The sequence below is a fragment of the Globicephala melas genome, chromosome 20 (genome assembly GCF_963455315.2).
Source record: "Globicephala melas chromosome 20, mGloMel1.2, whole genome shotgun sequence".
NCBI lineage: Eukaryota > Metazoa > Chordata > Mammalia > Artiodactyla > Delphinidae > Globicephala > Globicephala melas.
In genome coordinates, this window is record NC_083333.1 from 4,747,949 (window position 1) to 4,769,271 (window position 21,323).

A 21,323-nucleotide genomic window follows, 5' to 3' on the forward strand; every position below is an offset into this window, starting at 1 on the left:
CCGTGCTCCGCAACAAGAGAGGCCACTGCAATAAGTCCACGCACCGCAATGAAGAGTAGCCCCCGCTCGCTGCAACTAGAGAAAGCCCGCGCACAGCAACAAAGACCCAACACAGCCAAAAATAAAAATTAATTTTTTAAAAAATAAAAAAAACACAAAACCTTATTGTCCACAGGCTTCAGTAGAGACAACATTGGGTCCATGACACACAAAAAAGTAAAGCACCCTTGCTTTAGTTGCCAGGTGGCGGGGAAATGGAGGGCGGCTCTCAGGGGAGGGGCCAGCCTAGGGAGGAAGGCACTAGGGGCTTGGGACAGCAGCTCTTCACCATCTGGAAGGGAAGCATCTCAATATTTTACAAAGGGTGTGGCAGTCCCCATGTGCACCCCGGCTCCAGCCCAGGTGGGCATGTGTGGTGGGTCTCCCTGTAGAATTTGGGTTTTCCTGCTCAACCCAGGGGTGAGGTCCTCGTGACACCCCTAAGGAGTCAAAGCAAAAATATCTGGCTGACTTCAAAGAGACAGAATCTGAGGCCCAGGTCTGGCAAGGTCCAGATCAGCCTTCAAGGTCAACAGCTCGTCATCACCAGAGCCAGGACTAGCCCCACCTGGCCCTGTCTTCTTCCTCCTTCTACTGCCCAGGGATCCTCTGGGTTCCCAGGAAAAGTGCCAGGAACCAAATGCATCAAGTTGCACCATTAGCAGTAGGAACAGTGCCAGAGGCATGAAGACTTAAAAGGAGGCAGGGTGCCAAGGCTTCTCCCAGCCAGGCTCCTCCACGCCCAGGGGACACAGATGAGGGCCTCTTTGGTACATGCTCCAGGGATGAGGACCTCAGAACAGGGACCTCCTTATCCATCTGAAGGTGGAAGTACAGCAGGCCCGATCCAGGACCCCAACCCGATTCGATTTAGCAGGTGCAGTGAGGACTGTTACCAGAGTGGTAGGGGAGGGTTTTCTTCCTGACACCTGTGTTGGCCTAAAAGTCCCTCTTGCTTGCTATACCTTCTCTGTATACTTGTAACCTCCAAAACGACACTTCCAACTCCAAACACTTGTATACCTGTACAGCCTCATCTGCAAACCAAAACCCCCTCCCATCCCACGCCCCTTCTTCCCCTTTGTGACAGCTGACAGTTGCTGACCACTTACTTCTTGGTGAAATTCTTTCTTCCCTCAGTTTTAAAACAGCCTGCTCCCAAACAGGCTCCCGTCCTCACCTCTCCGGCTTTTCTTCCTGTCTCCATCACTGGTTCCTCTCCCTCTGCCCTGCTCTCAAATGCTCATTGGCCTTCCCTGGGGTTACACACGCCCATTCAGTGACCCTCCGTTGTGAGGGGTGGACGGTTAGCACTGAGTGTCCCATTAAGTGGAGCACATTTGGCATTCCGGTCCCCTGCTCACTGAACACCAGTAGAGCCAGGTAGCCACCATCACACATGCTTGAAAATTTAGGACAACTTTGACAGGAAGAGATGAGGGAAGAGCATTCAGGCACAGTGAACGGCATAAAGCAAAGGTTTGGAAGCAAGATTTATCAGCTGCATTCAACAAAGTGAATATTTACAACGTGAAAGACCTGTGGAGCCTTGTGGTTCAGGTGTTGGGGCTTCTGACAATGGTGGGCCACTGAGGAGGACTAAGCAGGAATGACCCGGCCAGATTATCTCTGGCAGCTGAGTGAAGGGTGGATTGGAAAAAATGAAGCTAACAATAGCCAATATATATTGAGTGCTAGGCCCAAGCCTGGGTGCTTTATATGTGTTAACTTAGACTGCTCACAATCAATTCTGAGGATTATACCCATTTTTCAGAAAATGCAGGCCCAGAGAGGTTAACTTGCACTGCCAACATTGCACAGCTATTAAGTGGCAGTGTCAGGATACAAATCTAGGCAGTCTGGCTCCAGAGTCCACATACTAGCATAGTAGTGGCAGAGGGGTGTTGAGGAGTGTAACTGTAGGAATTCGAGTGAGAGGTGAAGGAACTGGAGAGAAGTAGATGAAGTTGAGATTTTTAAGAGGTGAAATCTCCACGACTGGTGACTGATTGGATGGAGCTGGAAACAGGGAGGAGTAGAGACTGAATCCCTTGTTTGTGCCCTGAATGCTGGGGTAAATAAGATTCTTCCAAGAATCCTCCCTAGGACCCTCGAAGCAGGACGACTGTTGCTCCCCTGTATGCCCAGTTCATCTCATTCTAGGGACAGGTGTTTGTTCCCTGTGTCTCTCTCATTTTAGAATCCCAGAGTTCAGCCCAGGTCCTGGCCTCCAGCAAGTGCTCCACAGAACCCAGTTGAATTCCAGCCCTTCTAGGCCCCTCAGGGTTAGATGAACTCAGCCCAGAGAGGGAGAGGGCAGACTAGCGCCACGTGTATCCAAATTGGCACTTGGAACAGTAAGCTGCAAACCCTGCAGTAAACTCTCCAGCGATCTCAGTTCCTGAATTTCCTCCATTAAGGAAACAAAGACCTCCGCTGGGTCTGGGGTAGGACTGGGGGTGATGTTATATGCAGGGCAGCCAGGCCAGAGGGCCTCCCCAAGGCAGCTGAGGGCAAGATGGCTCCAGGCCTCAGCCTTCTCTCACTGATGAGGGCTAAAAGGACAACCTAATGGTCCTAGTGGCCTCTGGGGGTCAGGGAAGGTGGGGTAGAGGGCAAGGCCACCTCCCCAACACCTCCCCTCCCACCGTAGAGTCGGGGGCCCTTGTCCCAGCCTCTCTCTGTTCTTCAGGGCTGGCTACGACTTTTGGCCAAAGCTTCCCCTCTCAAGGCCTGGGTCTCCTTCCTTATCAAAGGAAAAACCCTTTCCAGCTGCAACACATACTAAGTGCTGACTCTAGATGCCGGGTGGGGGTCAGGCTGCAGCGGGTTAGGAGACAGGAGGGCCCTGGGACCACATCACGGCCCCCTCAGCCACCACCACACGCACATGCTGGCCCACAACCAGAGAACAGAAAAGGAGAAAGAGTTTATTGAAAACTATATACAGTTGGTCCAACCCCTACCCCAGGCTGCAATCTGGGCAGGTCCCTCCCACACCTCAGGCAGGATCTCAGCCCCTGATGGTAGAGGCCGGGGCTGTGGTCAGGGCCCAGACCCCCTTGGGAAGCTTGACTGCAAGACCCCACAAGGACCTTCCTCTGTGAATTTACAACTCTAAATGGCCTGTCAGTGGTGGGCAGGGGACAGGGAATGGGTCCCTGCCCCGACCTAGTCAAAGCCTGGATAGGGGAACACTATTCTGAAACTTGGGCCCAAGAGGCCCAGCTCGGCTGTCCGCAAGTCCTGGCTACTCCTCCCACGAGAGGTCTTCCTGGCTATGGAGGCAAACAGCCCCCACCACCCCACCCCACGTGCCAGGCCCCATGGGCTGCACAGACTTGGACGGGGGACGTCAGGCACCCGCCCTCCCAACACTGACTAAGGGTTCAGGGCTTCTGGAGCACTGCCCAGGCAGAAGACCTGGGGCTGGCAGGTGAGTGCTGGGGTGGTCACGGCTGCGGGCCCAGGACCCTCCTGGGGCAGCGGCTGGTTTGGGGGTCAGGGCGTCCCGCTGTAGGAATAGTCTGCTTTGTTGTGCATCACCAGCCGGTCATCCACGAAGTAGAAGCTGTCAGACTGTGTTTCATATGGGTGACGAATCATCTCGTTGACTGCAAGAGAGACCCAGCCAGTTGGGGCAAAGGTCAGAAGCCTGAGCCAGGCCACTGCAGGGGCTTCAGGACTAGGGGACGCGGACAAGCTGAACAAAGAGTTCCCCCAGCCTCTTTGAGCCTCAGTTTCCCTACAGATGACACACGAATGGTGGCCGGACACAAGAGACCCAGGGAGGGGAGAAAGGGGCTCAGACCCACACTCCCCACAACTTGGTCTCTCTGAGTCCCCCTGCATCCCTCCCACAGGGCCCTGCCCACGCACTCAGCTCCTCAGAGAGAGGGGGGAAATCATAGATGTGCTCGCAGGTGTTCTTGCTGCTGGGGATGCAGAAGCCAAAGTGGAAGTCAAAGCTTTTGAGCAGCTGGTTGCGGAAGTAGTGCCTCTCAATCATGCGGAAGTTGTTGACAGGCTTGTCTCCCACTGTGAACTCCACGCTGAGTGAGAGAAGGGGGCGGGGCTGAGCTGGGACTCAAGAAGGGCTCCCTACCACCCTCACCCGCACCTCAGCCCCCACCCCTAGCCCTCACCCCGGCCCAGTGACTCACGTGGCTCCCACCTGCCTCAGGCGGAGGAAGGCAGGCGTGAACTGGTAGCGGACAAAGCGCCCAGCATTGGGGTCCAGGTCCCGTGGGTTGATGGGCAACCGCTCTGTAATGCACCCCAGCTGGGGCTCAGTGGGTTTCAGGCTGGGGCCCATGCCCACCCGGGCTTTCACCCCAGGGCCCTCATCTGTCTGAATTTTTCAAAACTCCTCAGGAGATCCTGATGTATATTGAGGGTTCAGACCACTGGCTAAATGCTTCTAATTGCTTCCAACTGGTCAGCGGGTCACCAATTTCAACTGAGATTCCCTGAGCCGCAAGAGACAAAAAGACCTGGGGCCTCTGGGACTGCAGTTCCCAAGGGGGCCTGCAGGGGGCAGGCTGGCAGGGACTGAAGAGGCAGGATTGTCTTCCCAAGATGTCTAACCCCAGGAGCACAGGGAAGGAAAAGAAGAGGCCCAGCCCCAGGCAGAGGCCCCCCTGCCTGGTGTCTCCTGAGAAGGCCTGGGTGCAAATCCCAGCTCTGGTCTGACTCCTCTGTAGCCTGAGGAGTTCCTGGGCAGCCCATTTCACAGCCCTCGCCCACCTCCCTCTGTCGATGGCCCACTCAACCCACTCACCTGAGGCTGGGGGCTTCTTGATTTCAAAGAGAACAGTGCCTGAATCCATGTCCCGAATCTTGAACCTGACGAAGTCAATCTTGTAGATATTCTCCTCAGGGGAGCACAGGTAGTCTAGGGGAGACAGGCAGCTGAGCAAGGAAGGGGCCTGCCCAGAAGCCCCTGCTGCCAACTCAGCTTTAGTGGAACCCTGAACTAGCTACCACCTTCCCTGCTCCTAAGGTCACTGCCTTGCAGAAAGAGAGAAGTGAGCCCCCACCCTGGGGGAGCCCCCATAGTGTGCGGGAGACATAGTTCTGCCATTGGGATCTAATGGGAGACAAATCGTTCCATCCTGGTAGCCTCTGGGGTCAGGGAGGGGCAGGGTGGAGGACAAGGTCAGCTTGCCAACACTTTGCCGCCCACCCAGGGGTTGAGGGCCCTTATTCCAGCCTCTGCTTTGCCAGGACTGGCTCGGTGACGGTTAACCAAATGAGTCTCTAATCTGATGGGGAGCCCTTCCCCCGCCACCATGAGAGGGAAGATAGAGCCCTGCTTTTAGGAACCTCACTCTAACAGGGGTGACACAGCTCTACCTCGGGAGAGGATGCCCCCGCCCCCACCCCATAGCCACCCCTGGCACACATCTAGGTGTGTCAAACAAGGACTTTCTCTGACCTGGGTAGTGCTGGGGCAAGCGATCAACCCTTTCCCTATCCCTCCTCACCCCCCACCCCGGCCTCTCCTCTCCCCATAAGAGGCTTACACCAACCCAGCTCCCTTAAGCAGCTTAGCCAAAGCTCTGCTGACTCAAGCCCAGAGCCTGGAATATTGGGGGGAAGGGAGCCACCTTTGCTCCCATCCCTGTTGATCTTCAAGCAGGAGGAGATCTTAGCAAACAGAGGGAACCCCCTCAAAGGTCATCCATCCAGCCTTGATGCTGAGCCACCCCCAGAGAGAAGAGTACAGGCAAGGCCAGTAAGAGGGTGTGGCAGGTGCCTCGGGGGTGTGCACGGGGTAAGGGAAGTCCTCGAGCCCAGAAGAGGAACGAGGAATAGTGGTGGGCCCTGCTTGAGGAAGCTTAGAAATAGCAGGGCCTGATCCAACCCTCACCGCTCGTGCAGCAGCAACTGCAAGCACTCAAGGAGGCCCTGGCAGCAAATAGGAAGGAACAGAGAGGTGCAGTGGGGGCTCTGGTGCTGTCAGCCTGCATAGCATCACATCCTCCACGTAGAGGCCCGGAAATCACCCTCCAGGTCCCTAGACCACCTCTTATTCCTCTGGGGCAGGAAGAGGAAGTGAATGTAAAGTCATTCTCTCTCCCTCAAGCCTGGGGCAGCCCCCTCCAGGAAGCCCTCCTGGTAGCCACCTGGCACCTTGCGGTCCAGCAGGGACTACATAGGGTTTGTGGAGGGGCCTGAGCCCTGGCCTGCCCATCACAGCCCATGGTGGTGAGAGGAGAGGAGGAGGAATGGAAGTAGGCAACTCCTACCTCACGCTGTACACACCTTATTTTCACAGAAAGTAAGCACTAATCCAAAGATGTAGAAGGAGGGTGCGGGGCCTAAGGAGAGGATGTGGCAGAACTGGGAACAGCATCCTAGTTGCCCAACTCCCAGCTCCGCATAAAGTCCTCCTTCTTCCCCCATTCTCTAACTTCTGGAGCCTCTCCTCTCATTTGAGAACAACTTGCAGTATGACCTCAGTCTATTCTACCGCAAACTCAACCTATCAACTCCTCTGTCCTTAGAGGAAGTGAGGAACAGGAGAGGCCCATGGCTCAGGACACCACCTCCACTCCCTCCCTCTGCTAGAGAAGGATGAGGCCTGGGACCGAGGGTCAGGCCAGATAAGGGGCAGACTGGCCGAGGGCTCAGAACACAACTGCTCCCTTCCCCTCAGCCACAAATAGCTTCCTAAGCTGGATTCAGGGCTGAGTAATCCAGGAACAAAAAACCTCAGACCTGTGCGATTAAGGTCAGAAGAGACCAGGCAGGGGTGTCAGTGAGGAGAGTCCTGGAGGCCTGTTCTCAACTTTTACAAAAGAAAGCGCTCCTGTGAAGACTCTTCCTCTGCTCATCTACAGCAGATGCCGCATCTCTAAGGGCTATAAATTTCCTCCAAATTCAGAGACACATGGTTGTACATGGGCTGGAAGCCCCCATAGTTGCAAAATAACTTCTAAAGTTACCTAGGACCTGGACAAGTTAGACACCCTATAAGTAAGTTCTGCCCCAGAGCTAACTTGAATCCTAAATGCTGCTGTTGCCAATTACAGCCCAATTGGCACCAACATCGGACTGGCCCGGGCCCCCTCCCTCTACCAGTGCCTGCTTGGGTAAGGCAGCTCAGCGCTCTGGGGGCCTAGCCAAGAATGGTTGCTGCCTGGCTCAGAGAGACAGGAGATGCTGGTCCCCCGAGGACCCAGACGCACAGGCCTAGACCTGCCACCATGGTCTCCTCCACAGCTCTGTTTGGAAGCCCTGGGCTCTGCTGCTCCTGCAGCTCCAGAGCTCAGCTCCACCCCAGCATCTGCCCCCTACCCCCACAGGGGAGCCCCAAGAGTTGCTCTCTCAGAGGGAGCTGTGGCAGGGTTACTAATCAATGAGGCCAAGGCAGTAGGCCACTCCAAACGCCTTCTGTTCTTTGAGGCTCAGCCACTGCCTCTGCCATGAGACTTTCCAGTCCTTGTTCCCTGCCTATGGTGACCCCCTCCCCTGCCCTGAATGCCCAGTTGTCTGCCTCTAGGCAGCAGCCATGAGCAGTCCTGTGGGGCCCTCAGTACTATTGATAAAAGAGCCCTATTTACAGGGCATGCACAGCATGCCAGGCATGGTGCAAAATCAGAGGATTTATTTTCACAATAGCTCTGCAAGGTAGGTATCATTATCCCTGTTTTACAGATGAATATGCTCAGAGAGGTGAAGTTATTAGCCCAAGGTCACACAGTCAATAACATGGCAAAGTTGGAACTTCAACTTAGGCAGTCCAGCTCAGAAACTCAACCACAGTGGAGACCTGGCCTCCCAAAACAGGACAGGCCCTAGCCAAGGCTAAGGGTGGGCATTAACCCACTCCCTTGAGAGCGCCCAGAGCAAACCCACTGAAGCTTCCTCCTCAGGTCCTTTCCTGGGGAGGGGGATGGCCCCAGACTTCCTGGGGTGTCCAGGGTGAAGGCATTAATGGTCGGGGAGAACTGAGGGTTTTGATACCACCCTAGTAACTCAGCCTCCACCTAGCCTCCAGGGTGGAGGAGACTGAGGGTAGACTGCACTCAGCCCCCTTCCTCATTATTGCAGAGAAAATCTTCAAAGGGCTCTGACGACTCTGTGGGGAAGGGGTCACAGTTGCAGGTGTTGCTCCACTTCCACCTGGGAAAGGGGGATGGACTCCTCAAAAAGGAAGGAGTGGGGTGGAAATAAATCTCTAAAGGGACAAGAGGGACGCAGAGAGAGATCAAGGGAAGGGGGAACATGAGATCTCAGGCCTGGAGTCAGACGTGGAGGGGGACTCTGGTGGGGGAGGGGAGGCGGGGGGAGGGCGGGAAAGGGGGCGGGGGCCCGGGCTCCGCGCGCCTCGAGGGCCCCCTCTCGTGCTCTCCCGCTCCCGCCCGCGGGTGGCGCTCCCTCGCGGGTGCTCACCGCCCGTGATCCGCTGCAGCCCCAGCACGTCCTCCGGCCCGATCTGCTGCTTCCTCTGCAGCGGCCCCGGCCTGGGCCCCGGGCCTGCCTCCGGCTCCGACTCGGACCCGGATTCGGATTCCGCCTGCAGCTCCGTCTTGGTCTCCACGCTCCGGCCCGAGGCCCCTGGAGCGGGCTCCACCCCCGTCCCGGCCCCGCCGCCGCCGCCCTTCTTCACCTTCATGGCCTCCCGGGGCCGCAGCCAGCTTGCTGCCGCGGCGGCTGCCTGCGCCAGCTGGAGCCGAGGGAAGGGGGAGCGTCCGCAGCCCCGCCCCCGGCCGGGCAGGGGCCCCAGGTGCCGCCCCGCCCCCAGGGTGGGCCCGGTACTGGCCCCGCCCACCTCCCGCCCACCTGGGCTACTCACCCGGGGCAGGGAGGCGGCCCGCCCTGGGCTTCTTTCATTTTTTCGATAGGGATTTTAAGGGGTTTTGGCTACCTTTTCCTTCTTACTCGCTGTGCTCTAGCCACTCCGCCTCTCCCTCTGCCCGCAAGCAAGTTCCCACCTCAGGGTCTTTGCCTGGGATGCTCTTCCCCCAGATGGCCTCCTCTTGTCCTTCTGGTCTCAGCTCAAATGTCATCTGCTCAGAGACCCTCTCAAACACCCCCAGGCACTATCTGATCAGCCTGTTTTTTCTTTCTAATGCATTATCTGAAATTAGTTTCATTTGCTCACTGCCTCCGCCTCCTAAAAGACCAGTTCAGTGAAAGTGGAGATCCTGTCTTTGTTCTCTGTAATACCCAGCACCTAGCACAGTGCCCCGTGCAGCCTGTGCTCAATACCGTTGACCCTTGAACAACATGGGTTTGAAGTGCGTGGGTCCACCTATTTGTGGATTTTTTTCGTAGAAAATACTACAGTACTACACGATGGGTTGGCTGAATCTCTGGATATGGAACTGCAGATCAACAGAGCCAAATATAAATTATACTCTGAGTTTTGAATGCACAGAGGGTGGGCACCCCACCCCCGATGTTGTTCAAGGGTCAACTGTATGTTCTTTTTTTGAATTTATGAATCAGTTAGTATCTGAGGGCTTACACTGGTACAAGCTATTCTCTCCCAGACCCCCTGCTAGACAACCCAGGACATATCGAAGGACAATAGCCTACAATGTCCAGCCACCACAGGGCCCTCCAGGACATCGAGGCAAGAAGGGCACGTGGCCAGGTGGAAGCAAAATGGACCAGTGAGCCCAGGAGGACAGACACCAGGAAACCATTACTTACACACGAATGAAGAATGAAAGGTATGCTCATACTTCATATCATTCCAATTCACATTCAACCAATGTTTCTTGAGAGCCCAGAATATACCAGATACTATCACATGCTCATCACATTTAATCCTCACAACCACCTTGTAGGGGAGGTATCATTAGTACTATTTTAACAAATGAAAAACTGAGGCTCAGAGAGGATTAAGTGGCTTGTTCAAAGCTCCCCAGATGATAAGTACAGAAGCAAGGGTTTGAATTCAGGCATGTTTAATCCCAAGTCCGGAACTTTCCCCGCTCACCACACTGCCTCTATGAAAGGGTGAAGGGAACCTCTGCCACACCCAGCATCAGGCTGCACACAACAGGTACAGCCAGCCAGGAGGGAGGGGAGTCAAGGAGAAGGTCCCAGAGGTGACAGGTGCTTGGCCCCTTCTATGAGAGCAGTGCTAGGGCCCTCCCTGAGGGGTTAGAGAGAAGCGTGGAGAGAAGGGCCCTAGAATCCAACCCAGGGCTTTCCCCTAATGCTCCCTCTCAGCGCAAGAGGACTGTGAGGAACAGGGCAGAAGCACAAGCTGCCCCTGCTCCAGAGGGAGACAGAAAAGGGCCTTCAAGTTCAGGCCAGGTAAGGAGGCCCAGATGATGTGTCTTTTGAGGATAGGGGGGTGGGGGGTGGGGGGATGAAGAGTGGGAGGGACCTGAGTCAGAAGAACGGGAAGGAGTGTTATACTTTGACTGCTGGAGTAGCAACAGAGCAGGCTGGAGACAAGTCATTTGTGGCAGGCCCCATTATGTGCCTCTCAATCTAACACCTCCCCTCCTGGCTGGAAAGGAAGGCTTCCTACTGATGCTGTCCTGCTCAGTCTATCTTCTCAGGCTTTTTCCAGGACTTGCGAGTCTCCAGGAAGATCTTGAACAGGGACAAGAGGATGGGCACAGCCATAGGCAGGAAGAGTGGGATGTAGATGGCAAACTTCTGGTCATCAGGGAAATAGAGGAGGTGGAGGAGCGAGGGATCAAAAAAGGCACGCTCTGAGGATGTCACAGCTTCCTGGCTGGCAACGAAGGCAGAAGCCAGGTGCCCAGAGGCCAACTCCTCCGCTGCCTTCTGGACTGCAGCTACAGCCCTGTACACCTAGGAAAGGGGCAGGGAGTTACCAAAACGTCCTAGGCATCGGTTGGTGGGGAGGGTGGGAGAGGGCCTCACTGTGTCTTCCGTCTACCAGGCAGGTTGCCTGTAGTTCGCCCAGGATATGTGGAGGCCGGTAGAAAAGGGCTAGGGGGTATCTTCTTAGTGCCTGCTTAACACCTCACACCCACACTTAGACTCCTTACTAGGGAGCTGGCACTGACCTCTAGAGGAAGCCTGGGCACTCAAGGATGGCATGCCCACACATCCTCTGGACCTCAAATGGCTCTCTGGTTTCACTACACCCTGGGCCCTGCTGGCCACTCCAGTCCTAGGCCACAGAATCTACCCCCGGCTGCTTACCTCAGATGCCACATCGTCCTTGATGACAATGTTGCTGATCTTGCCCAGAAGCTGGGCCAGGGAAGTGAGAGTGGTGGTAGCTGTGGCCAGGTTCTCCACTGACCGAGCCCAGAGCAGCCGGTCCAGCTCCCAGCTCATTATCCCTTCACTCTTAGGCCCTGAAAACAGGCATTTTGGAGGCAACTGGGGCTGAGCAATCCCGAAGAGTAGCCTGTAGGAACAGCAAAGAAGGTCAGAGGGGCAGAAGGTGGGAGAAGATGGTTAGGATTCCTAGAATAACTATTAGGATTTTCGATCTCACCCAGAACCACAGGGGTTGTAGGAAGTGCCTTAGCGTCTTAGGGGGTGAGCAGCAACACTAAGTAACACAGAGCCCCAAGCCCCACTTTAACTAGTGGTTTTTCACTTTTACCTGTTTCTATATTGTTTCTATATTATAAGATCTTGTGTGAAAAAAGGTTCCATGGCTAAAATATTTCTAATTAACACCAACTAGTTTAATCCCCTCACCCTGTCTACCCTCTCTTTGGACAAATGGGGCCCCTGAGCCTTAGTTAAGGGATGATCCAGGACCACCTCTGACAAGGCATGCGTGCTGTGCCTCTCTATCCCTGCACCATGGCAGACATTGCTAATCAATCAGAATCCTCTTTCCTGATGAGCCCAGACACAGCCTTAGAATACTCAACACAGGGCATCAGGAAGCCACTATCAATAGATCCGTTCGCACAAGAATTAACAGGTATTTTCTTAAGCATCCCTAATCACAGCCTATGGACCTGACATTCATGAGCCTATTTTTCCTAAAACTCTTTTTGTCAACAACTAGTCTTTCTTAAGAGAAGGATGAAGTGATCCTTGGAAACCTTTCTTGGTTTCCTTGGGGCTCCAGGCACAGCCAAGGTGTCCCTGCCAAGTGAGGGTTTACTGCACTCAGCCCAGGAGACTGTGGTCAGTCTCAGTGGCCTCGCCCCCAAGTGGATCCCCCAGGACCTCACCGCAACTGAGCCAGGAACACCTCCATCACCCGCACCATGTCCACCTTGACTCTCACCGGCAGCTCCGAGCCATTGTAGGCTTTGGGGTCCACATTGTATACCTGCAGGGGGAAATAAGGGTGCCTCAACATCACGCCAGGACCATGCACAGCTCTGCCCTAGACACTCTGGAGGCCATGAGAGGAAAGGAAGACATACTCTGTGCTCTTTAAAAATTACAAACCTAATATTTTTGGAATACCTGCTATTAGGAGCTTTATATAAATTATCTCCTCTACTCCCTCAAAAATCTTGTTAAAGAAATATTTTTAATTCCATTTTAAAGTTCCTACCCATGAGAAACTCCAATCTAACAGGGGAGACAACATTCCCAACCTTGTTAAGACTCCCACAAACAGGGCCAAGATCTAAGTTATACACAGAATAGTCCTAAGTCAGCGCAAACTGCAAGTGCAAAAGGGTCCTACTATAAACACTGATGGAAATAAGAAGCAGTGGGGCTGGTGGGGGGCGGTGGGGGGCACGAGCTCACAGCACCTCACCACCACCCCCCAACCCAGGCTGGGCCACAGAGGACACCAGAGGAACAACAGAAGAACAGTCTCAACGAACACCCCTGACGTTTGGGCTCTGGGGTCTCCGTGGTGTGACCATACCATAATGCCACCCCAGCGGGGGCTGTGGAAGGCGTTGGTGGCCACTGGAGCACCATCCTTGTCCTGAATGTACAGGGGGGAGTGGGCAAGCTCAGGAACATAGAGTAGAAAGTTGAGCACCGGGTAAAGGGAGGCAGCGCTGGATCCTGTGGCACAAAGAGAAGGGGAGTCAGCACACCAAACACGCTGGGTCTAGATCTTAGGTCTAGGTCAGCCTCTGACTTGCTGGTCACTCACTCTGGGCCTCATTTTCCCCAACTGATAATCACTAGGATATCCTCCAGGCCTGGGTTTCTGTGCTAAACAACCTCAGCATTCTCCCGAGATGTGCCACATACATGAAGTGCAGTCCTCAGCCTCAAACTGCCCCCAAATCGCCTCTCCTCCAACAGCCTCCCACCTTTTTCGGCAGTGCCATAAAGCAGTCCCTTGGACCTTGTAGGAAAGAAGGGAGGGAAGGAGGGAAGCAGGGAGGGAGGAGGAATTCGCCAAGGCCTCATGTGCTGCCCCACCCATACCCCTTGGTCCACACTGGCCTAACCCTGGTGCCTAAAATTCCACAACTAGTGATATACTCCCTTTGGTTTGCCTCTATTACAGTTCTACTGTACTGTACTACCTACTCTTCTGAGGTACCAGCGCCAAAGTGAAAAACTGGAGCCCCAGCTTCAAGGTTCCTCAGCCTCAATCAGCAGAACTGTCGATTCAAATTCTGCCTTCCTGTACTTCTGCTGCTGTCTTTCCTACACGTGTGGCCATATTTTTCCTGGATGGCTTGCAGGGAGGGAGACGCAGCCTATCCATTTGTTTATAAGAAGTGTTGGGAATGTTTAATCAATGCTTTTGGATGTGACAGTGTGGAGATGGAGATGTCAACAGACTATCGCGGAAAAGGAACCTAAATGCCCAGCACCTCCTCAACGCCCTTGGACCAACCCAACCTGGGAGCCATCGCTATATATAACCCGCCTCCCACCCCAGGCTGAGCCTTCAGGGTCCTTCCCCGGCCTGGCAGAAAGACCCTCATGGTCAGGAACTCACCCAGCCGGGACTCCACTGGGTTGATGACGTGGGGGAGGCTGTGTGCGGCCAGATAATAGCTGGAGGAAGCTGGGTCAAAGCGGGGGTTCACCCCCAACACTGCGTAGTAAAGGATCTGTAGAGCAAAGAGGGAGCACGCTATTTGTCTACTGAGCTATATTCCAATTTGTCCCCCCAAAAGATTTGAGGTGCCTTAAAAAGATAACCATTAGGCAGGGCAAAATGTAAGAGACAAAAATCAAGGCCGAGAGAAAGCAGGAGTAGGGAAAAAAATAACAAAGCCAAGGGTAAAGTTAACACACTAAATCCAGGTTTTGAACACCACGTTATTTTACCAGGCTTTCTCACAGCCTAAACAAAGAATAGCATAATTCAGTGTCCACAAGATCAAATCAAATCAGTTATTCAGAAGTAATTTCTCCCACTACCAAGACCTGATAAAAATTTCTCCCACCTTTTCCCTAAAAGGACACTGTGTAATTCAGAAGACTACATTCATCACATCTTTGTTGTTACTACATTAACATATCTCAGGAAGTTTTTCTGTTTGTTTTTTAATAAATTTTTAGGATGGCACAACTGGAGAATACAGTTCCAGAGGGAGCCATAAGGAAGTTACTTTTTTAACAAGCATTGACAAAACTCCCCAAGCTGGACACCAAGGAGGAAAAGTAGACCCCAGAACCATATACATACACAGGAATTTCCTGGCAAATCAGCAAGCTCAAAGAGCTGGAAGAACAGACTACACTTGTAAATGCCAAATATGGAGGGACTTGGGAAAGGATGGTGCAGCGGGGAAAAGGGCTCCTCAACTTGCTCCCAGTCTCACCTGAGAGTCCACAGAGAAGTTGCCCACAGCTCTGAGGGCATTCAGGAAGGGCTGCACGTAGCGCCGGACAGCCCCCTCGATGTCCCAGTGGACGTCATGGGACTTGGGGTCAGGGTTGAGTAAACTGAAGGTGATTTCATAGCCTATAAAAACAGGAGTCAGGGAAGCCAGAGGCATCTGTGGATCAAAGGCAGCCTGTACCCCTGGCTGAGTTGAACTTGGTTCTCCTCTGAAATGGGGCTGGTTGCCATCATGGACGCAAAGGGAGGATAAAACTGGGATGAGGAACACCGAGTGCTTTAAGAAAAAGATGAAACCACAGAAGAAAGGAGTGAAGCGTTTGCATGCAGATTCCCCTCCTGCCCCACCGTCTCCACATAATTCATTTCCCTCTCCCTTCCCGTGGCACAGCCCGGTCACCCTACCCAAGCTGGACTTGAGAGGCCGCCTCTTATCAGAGCTCCACTTGTCCTCTGGGAGGTGGTCAGCCAAGGCTGCAGCAAGCACGTCCTCAGTCAAAGACATGGCCTGGGCTACTTGGATTACACGGTGGCCAATGATGTTAAAGGCCTCCCGGTGCATTATCCCCCGCACAACTGCCATCCTCTTGGGCCCAATGTAGCTCATCATGTCCTATGAGGGGCAAGCAAGGGACAGAATGCCCACGGCTCAGGGAAGAAAGCAGAAGAGCACTCTGGCTCCTGTCTTTGAGAATCTGGCCTTTTGCCACCGACCAACAGGACTGCACCTCTCTCTAGACTCATTGGGAACTCTTATGTCAACATTTCTGAGCTATGGGTATATATGAGTGTTTTCATTCATTTCAGTTCCCTTCTCCTTCCCAGATGACATAGGAGCAGGCAACAGCTATATCTTCATGGGCTGGAAACTAAGAGACGGCATGCTGAGCAAGAATAAACAAACAACTGGAAAGTTTGATATAAGTAAATGGCAAAGAGGCAAGTACAAGAATTTTCACATCAGCATTATTTGTAATAGGATAAAACTGGAGACAATCCAAATGCCTGTCAGCAACAGAATGGATAAATTGTGATATGTTTATACAATGAAACATTAGACAGAATTTTAAATGAATGTATTAGATTCAACTAGACATATTTTCATAGATGATTCAAACATAAAGGTCAAGCAAAATGAAAACTAGAGAAGAACATGCGCTTCATTACGGCATTTATATAAAGTTCAAAAATATATAAAACTAAACATATTGTTTATAGAGATATATGTGATAAAACTTGAAAGAAAAATATGAAAATGATACATACAAACTATGGTCACCTTTGGCTGCAAGGGAGTGGGATATAATCATGGAGATGCACAGGGCTGTATTATAGTTTGCAAGCTAGGGGTGGGTACATGGATGTTTATTAAAATTTTCCTTCATCTTTTTGTAATAATTAATATTTCATTATAAATTAAAAAATAAAATGGTAGCTGGTACAGCTCCCACCAAACCTTTTGCTCAGAAACTGAAAAGGTCAATGTATTGCTCATATTATCATCACAGCCCATTCAAACCAGCTTCTTTAACCCTATTGATTTTTTTTCCACTTTAAATTGGAACTTTAGGACTTCCCTGATAGTGCAGTGGTTAAGAATCCGCCTGCCAATGCAGGGGACATGGGTTCGAGCCCGGGTCCGGGAAGATCCCGCATGCCACAGAGCAACTAAGCCTGTGTGCCACAACTACTGAGCCTGCGCTCTAGAGCCCGTGCTCCGCAACAAGAGAAGCCACTGCAATGAGAAGCCCACGCACCTCAACGAAGAGCAGCCCCCGCTCACTGCAACTAGAGAAAGCCCACGTGCAGCAAAGAAGACCCAATGCGGCCCAAATAAATAAATAAATAAATTTATTTTTTTTAAAAAGGGAACTTTAACCACATACAAGCCTTGGATTTAGAAAGACCCAGAGTCAATGAAAACAATCCCTATTTGCATTCTTTTTAAAAAATACTTGAGGAGAGTTTTCTGTAGCAAACGGAAGGAATGGGCAGCAATACTGCAAGAAGGAGACTTAGGAGAGGACAAGCTGAAGGGAGAAGGCATGTCCGCAGCCTCTCTGCTCACCCTACCTGAGGGAGAAGTGAGGAGTGTTCAGAGATCACGTACACTGTCAGGGAGCCCTCTGCTTGCTCCGATGGCTCAGCAAACATGGTTTCTGCCTCTGGGGACAAGAACAGGTGGTGTACCAGGAGCGCAAACACCATTCCCTCTCCCTCTGGCTCCCACACGGTGCCTAACCCATCACTCCACCTCCCGCTCACACCCAGCTGACACTGTGGCCAGGTCTGGCCCTGGGTGGCCCAGGCTGAGACACAAGGTATCTCATTCCCAGCTTTCCCAGAGAGATTTTGGAGTTAAGACAAGTTATGGAGGGAGTCCCCTGGTGGCCTAGTGGTTAGGATTCCGGGCTTTCACTGCCGTGGCCCAGGTTCAGTCCCTGGTCAGGGAACTGAGATCCTTGCAGGACACACAGCACAGGCCCCCCCCCCCCAAAAAAAAAAAAGGACAAGATATGGAAACTACACACTTAGAGATCAGAAGGAAAAAGAGGGCTTCCTGTTAAAATGATCACCCCTCCTAGTACCTTGTATACTGCCCAATGACAGGGCTTCCTCCTCATGATCCAAAGCCCTCCGATAGGCCTTCTGGAAACGGCATTTGATTTTCAATTTGTCTTAGAGAGAGAAAGAAGCATGATGAGAAGAGCAAATGTCAGACTCTGCCCACCCTTCCAGCCCTAATGCTGTCCAGTGTCCGAGGAGAGCAAGATGATTGTTTGCAGAGAAATACCAAGAAGCAACAGCCAATTCTAATGATTTCTGCATGGATGATATAAATACATGACACTCCACCTCTTCCACCTGCCCAGCTCTTGCCTCTCGCTGTGCACCTTCAACCTGAAGTACCCTCCCCACAGGGAAATCTATTACAATATTCATTACATTAGTAGGTAAAAGGAGGAAAACCATATGATCGTTTCAATAGATGTCTCAAAATAAACTCAGTGAACATTCTTGATAAAAATAAGATGCACACTTAATGACAAAACACTATAGTTCCATTAAAATTAGCACGAAAACAAGGATGCCTGCTATCTCCCCTATTATTCAGCACTGTTCTTCCTGAAGTTCCTGACCAATGCAATGAGTGAAAAAAGAGAAACATGAATATTTGAAAGAAAGAGACAAAATGGCCACTTTTTGAAGTAGTATAATTATTTTCAAAGGGAATCAAAGAGAACCAACTAAAAAACTATTATAAGAAAATGCAAGAATGGGTAGCTTTCTAATAAATACCAGCAATATCTAATTAAAAAAGCAATATTTTTAAAAATCCCAATTGCAGTAACAATAAAGAATATAAAAATATCCAGGAATACATGTACAAAACTGTAAGAAAAAAAAAAACCAAGACTTTACTCAATGACATAAAAGAAGATCTGAATAAAATGGAAACACATACAAGGCTCCTAGATGGAAAAACTAAATATTCTCAGAATATCAATTCTCTCCAAGTTAATCTAAACATGTAAGGCAATCCCAAAGGGATTTTTTTCGCCACCTGGAACTTGACAAGCTGAACCTAAAATTTATTGGGAAAGTTCTTCTTTACAGAATTCCAGAAGAATGCAGAAGAAATGGCAGAATTTAAAAATTGCCATTTTGCAACCTAATGAAATGGATTCCAGTATCAACAGATGCTAAAATCATCAGGTGAAAGGTTGACCGAGAACTAAAATACAGAAGTCAAGCTGACAATATCTGAACTAAATAATCATCTTTGCATCACCCAAAGTGAAACAACCAGGCCACTACATGATATAACACGATAGGAAGTACAACACACCAACTGTGAAGTATTCTTGCCTAAAAAACCGAACATGGGTAGTGTATATATGTCCATGCCACTCTGTCACTTCACCCCAGCTTACCCTTCCCCCTCCCCATGTCCTCAAGTCCATTCTCTACGTCGGCGTCTTTATTCCTGTCCTGCCCCTAGGTTCTTCAGAACCACTTTTTTTTTTTTTAGATTCCATATATATGTGCTGGCATCCAGTAGTTGTTTTTCTCCTTCTGACTTACGTCACTCTGTATGACAGACTCTAGGTCCATCCACCTCACTACAAATAACTCAATTTCGCTTCTTTTTATGGCTGAGTAATATTCCATTGTATATATGTGCCTATATACAGTACCAAACGTAAAATAGATAGCTAGTGGGAAGCAGCTGCATAGCACAGGGAGATCAGTTCAGTGCTTTCTGACCACCTAGAGGGGTGAGATAGGGAGGGTGGGAGGGAGATGCAAGAGGGAGGGGATATGGGGATATATGTATACATATAGCTGATTCACTTTGTTATACAGCAGAAACTAACACAACATTGTAAAGCAATTATACTCCAATAAAGATGTTAAAAAAAAAAAAAAACTGAACCTGGGTACTTCCCTGGCAGTCCAGTGGTTGGGACTCTGTGCTTCCACTGCAGGGGGCACGGGTTCAATCCCTAGTCGGGGAACTAAGATCCTGCATGCCACAAAGTGCGGCCAAAAAATAAATTTAGGACTTCCCTGGTGGCGCAGTGCTTAAGAATCCGCCTGCCAATGCAGGGGACACGGGTTCGAGCCCTGGTCCGGGAGGATCCCACATGCTGCAGAGCAACTAAGCCCGTGCGCCACAACCACTGAACCTGCACTCTAGAGCCCTCGAGCCACAACTACTGAGCCAACGCACTGCAACTACTGAGCCCGCGTGCTGCAGCTACTGAAGCCTGTGTACCTAGAACCCATGCTCCGCAAAAAGAGAAGGCACTGCAATGAGAAGCCCTTGCACCACAACAAAGAGTAGCCCCCGCTCTCTGCAACTAGAGAAAGACCACGAGCAGCAATGATGACCCAACTCAGCCAAATTATAAATTAAATAAATAAATAAATTTTAAAAAATTAAAAAACTGATTTTAAGTAAACCTCTAGATCTAACTACCAGTTTATAAGAAATATGGATACTAGAGAAATAAATTAAATGAAACCAAGAGGAAGAAATCTGCCAAATCCAGAATGTGAGATGTTCTATCAAACAAATGACCTGGTTTCTCCAACAAATCAATGAAAACAAGTATATTGGGATGGGGTAGGGAGAGCTGGTATATAATAAAAGAGACAAGAGACTTAAAATGGGGATCATAATGTTAGGATTAAATGAGGCAACACGTGTAAAGTGTTTCACCGAGTTTCTGGCATATAATGAACAACTAATATTAGCTATCATTATTACTAACTAGTGTTATCCTTCCCTCTCCTCCTTATTTAACTTGAATTCCTACATATCCTTTAAAAATCTGGCTTAAAAATTACAGCTCTCAAAACCTTCTCTACCTTTCTTTCCTCCAGACAGTTATAGTCTCTTTCTTAAGTACAATCTCTGTTTCTTATATACTTATATACTTCTGAGATTTCTTTGTCTCTCTCCCCTACCTATGAATTTCTTGAAACCAATATCAATTTCTTATTCATCCCCAAATTCCTGATACCTACGTGCCTAACACTCCGTAAAGTATTTAATGTTAAACTGAATAAGGTCTGTATGTAAGTCCAAATTGATTCCAAACCCTGTGTTCATTCCACTACATCCCACATCCTCCCCTAACCCGTAATGAGCATCACCTACTTCTGATCAGGTAGCACAACTGTTTTATGAATAAAACTGCCCCTTTAATGGTGAATACTGAATTTAAAGCTGCTTTTTTTCTTAGCAAACACACTGTTCATTCAAAGTGGCCTTTTAATAAGTTTGTAATCACCTTTACGGGATACCCATGCTCCGCCTATCCAACCTATCTGCGGACTGAACTCAGACCAGAAAGGCAGCCCTGATCAGGAACTCACACTTCAGAGGGATCTCTCTCTCATGCACAACGGTGAAGGGCAGCTTTTCCTGGTCGTCCAATGGCACTGATTCCTGGGTAAACACGACAGTGACCGGCACCATGAGCCGGAGCTGCGGGAAGAAGCATCAGGGCCATCAGTGAGTCTCCATCTTGCCGGTGGGCTGTCCCGTGGTCCTCCACCACCGAGGTCTTACCTGCAGGGAATTCAGCCCACTGATCTGGGAGTAAGGCAATGGGGCCCGGTAGGTCTCCGTGGTCTTCCACCAGAGCGGCAGCCCCAGCACGATGACCACCGCGGCAAAGAAGAGAGCGGCGCGCTTGCCTCGAACCACCTCTGGGGACACGGGGGGATCCACTGAGGCGCCGCCAGAGGTGGGCTCGGGTGCCGGCCCCACCCCCGACGCGGAGGAGCCCCGGCAAGCTGTACTCAGAACCTCTCAGCCCGCACTCGAAGGGATTCCCCGGCGAGGGGCCCGGACCCTAGTCTGAAGGGATGCTGTCTGAGACGAACCCCGAACCCCCATCCGCGGGACCTCTGGCACAACACAGTCCCCACCCCCGCATTCCTCCCTCGCAGTCCGCGAGCCGCAGCCCCCTCCCGAAAGCCGCCGCACCTAGGTCTGTAGCTGCGGCCCCCGGGGCCGCCATACTCGCTTCCAACCACTCTTGCTGCCGAAGGGAGGAGCTGCGTAGGCCTCCCCCAA

General features: G+C 51.2%; 2 protein-coding genes across 2 annotated transcripts; both read right to left on the minus strand.

Moving 5' to 3' along the window:
* Positions 1–2,948: 2,948 nt before the first annotated feature.
* On the minus strand, positions 2,949–9,675 carry UNC119 (unc-119 lipid binding chaperone). Its single transcript, XM_030862038.2, has 5 exons — positions 8,440–9,675; positions 4,820–4,933; positions 4,203–4,305; positions 3,919–4,091; positions 2,949–3,653 (listed from the first exon to the last, which is right to left on the minus strand). The coding sequence occupies exons 1-5, from the start codon at positions 8,660–8,662 to the stop codon at positions 3,541–3,543; spliced, it is 726 nt and encodes a 241-aa protein (XP_030717898.1). The 5' UTR covers positions 8,663–9,675; the 3' UTR covers positions 2,949–3,540.
* Positions 9,676–9,801: 126 nt separating this feature from the next.
* PIGS (phosphatidylinositol glycan anchor biosynthesis class S) lies at positions 9,802–21,313 on the minus strand. Its single transcript, XM_030862034.2, has 12 exons — positions 21,234–21,313; positions 20,814–20,953; positions 20,618–20,729; positions 17,320–17,409; positions 16,805–16,896; positions 15,137–15,344; positions 14,712–14,854; positions 13,880–13,994; positions 12,839–12,984; positions 12,183–12,283; positions 11,185–11,395; positions 9,802–10,827 (listed from the first exon to the last, which is right to left on the minus strand). Exons 1-12 carry the CDS (start codon positions 21,265–21,267, stop codon positions 10,552–10,554), a joined length of 1,668 nt encoding a protein of 555 aa, XP_030717894.1. The 5' UTR covers positions 21,268–21,313; the 3' UTR covers positions 9,802–10,551.
* Positions 21,314–21,323: the final 10 nt, after the last annotated feature.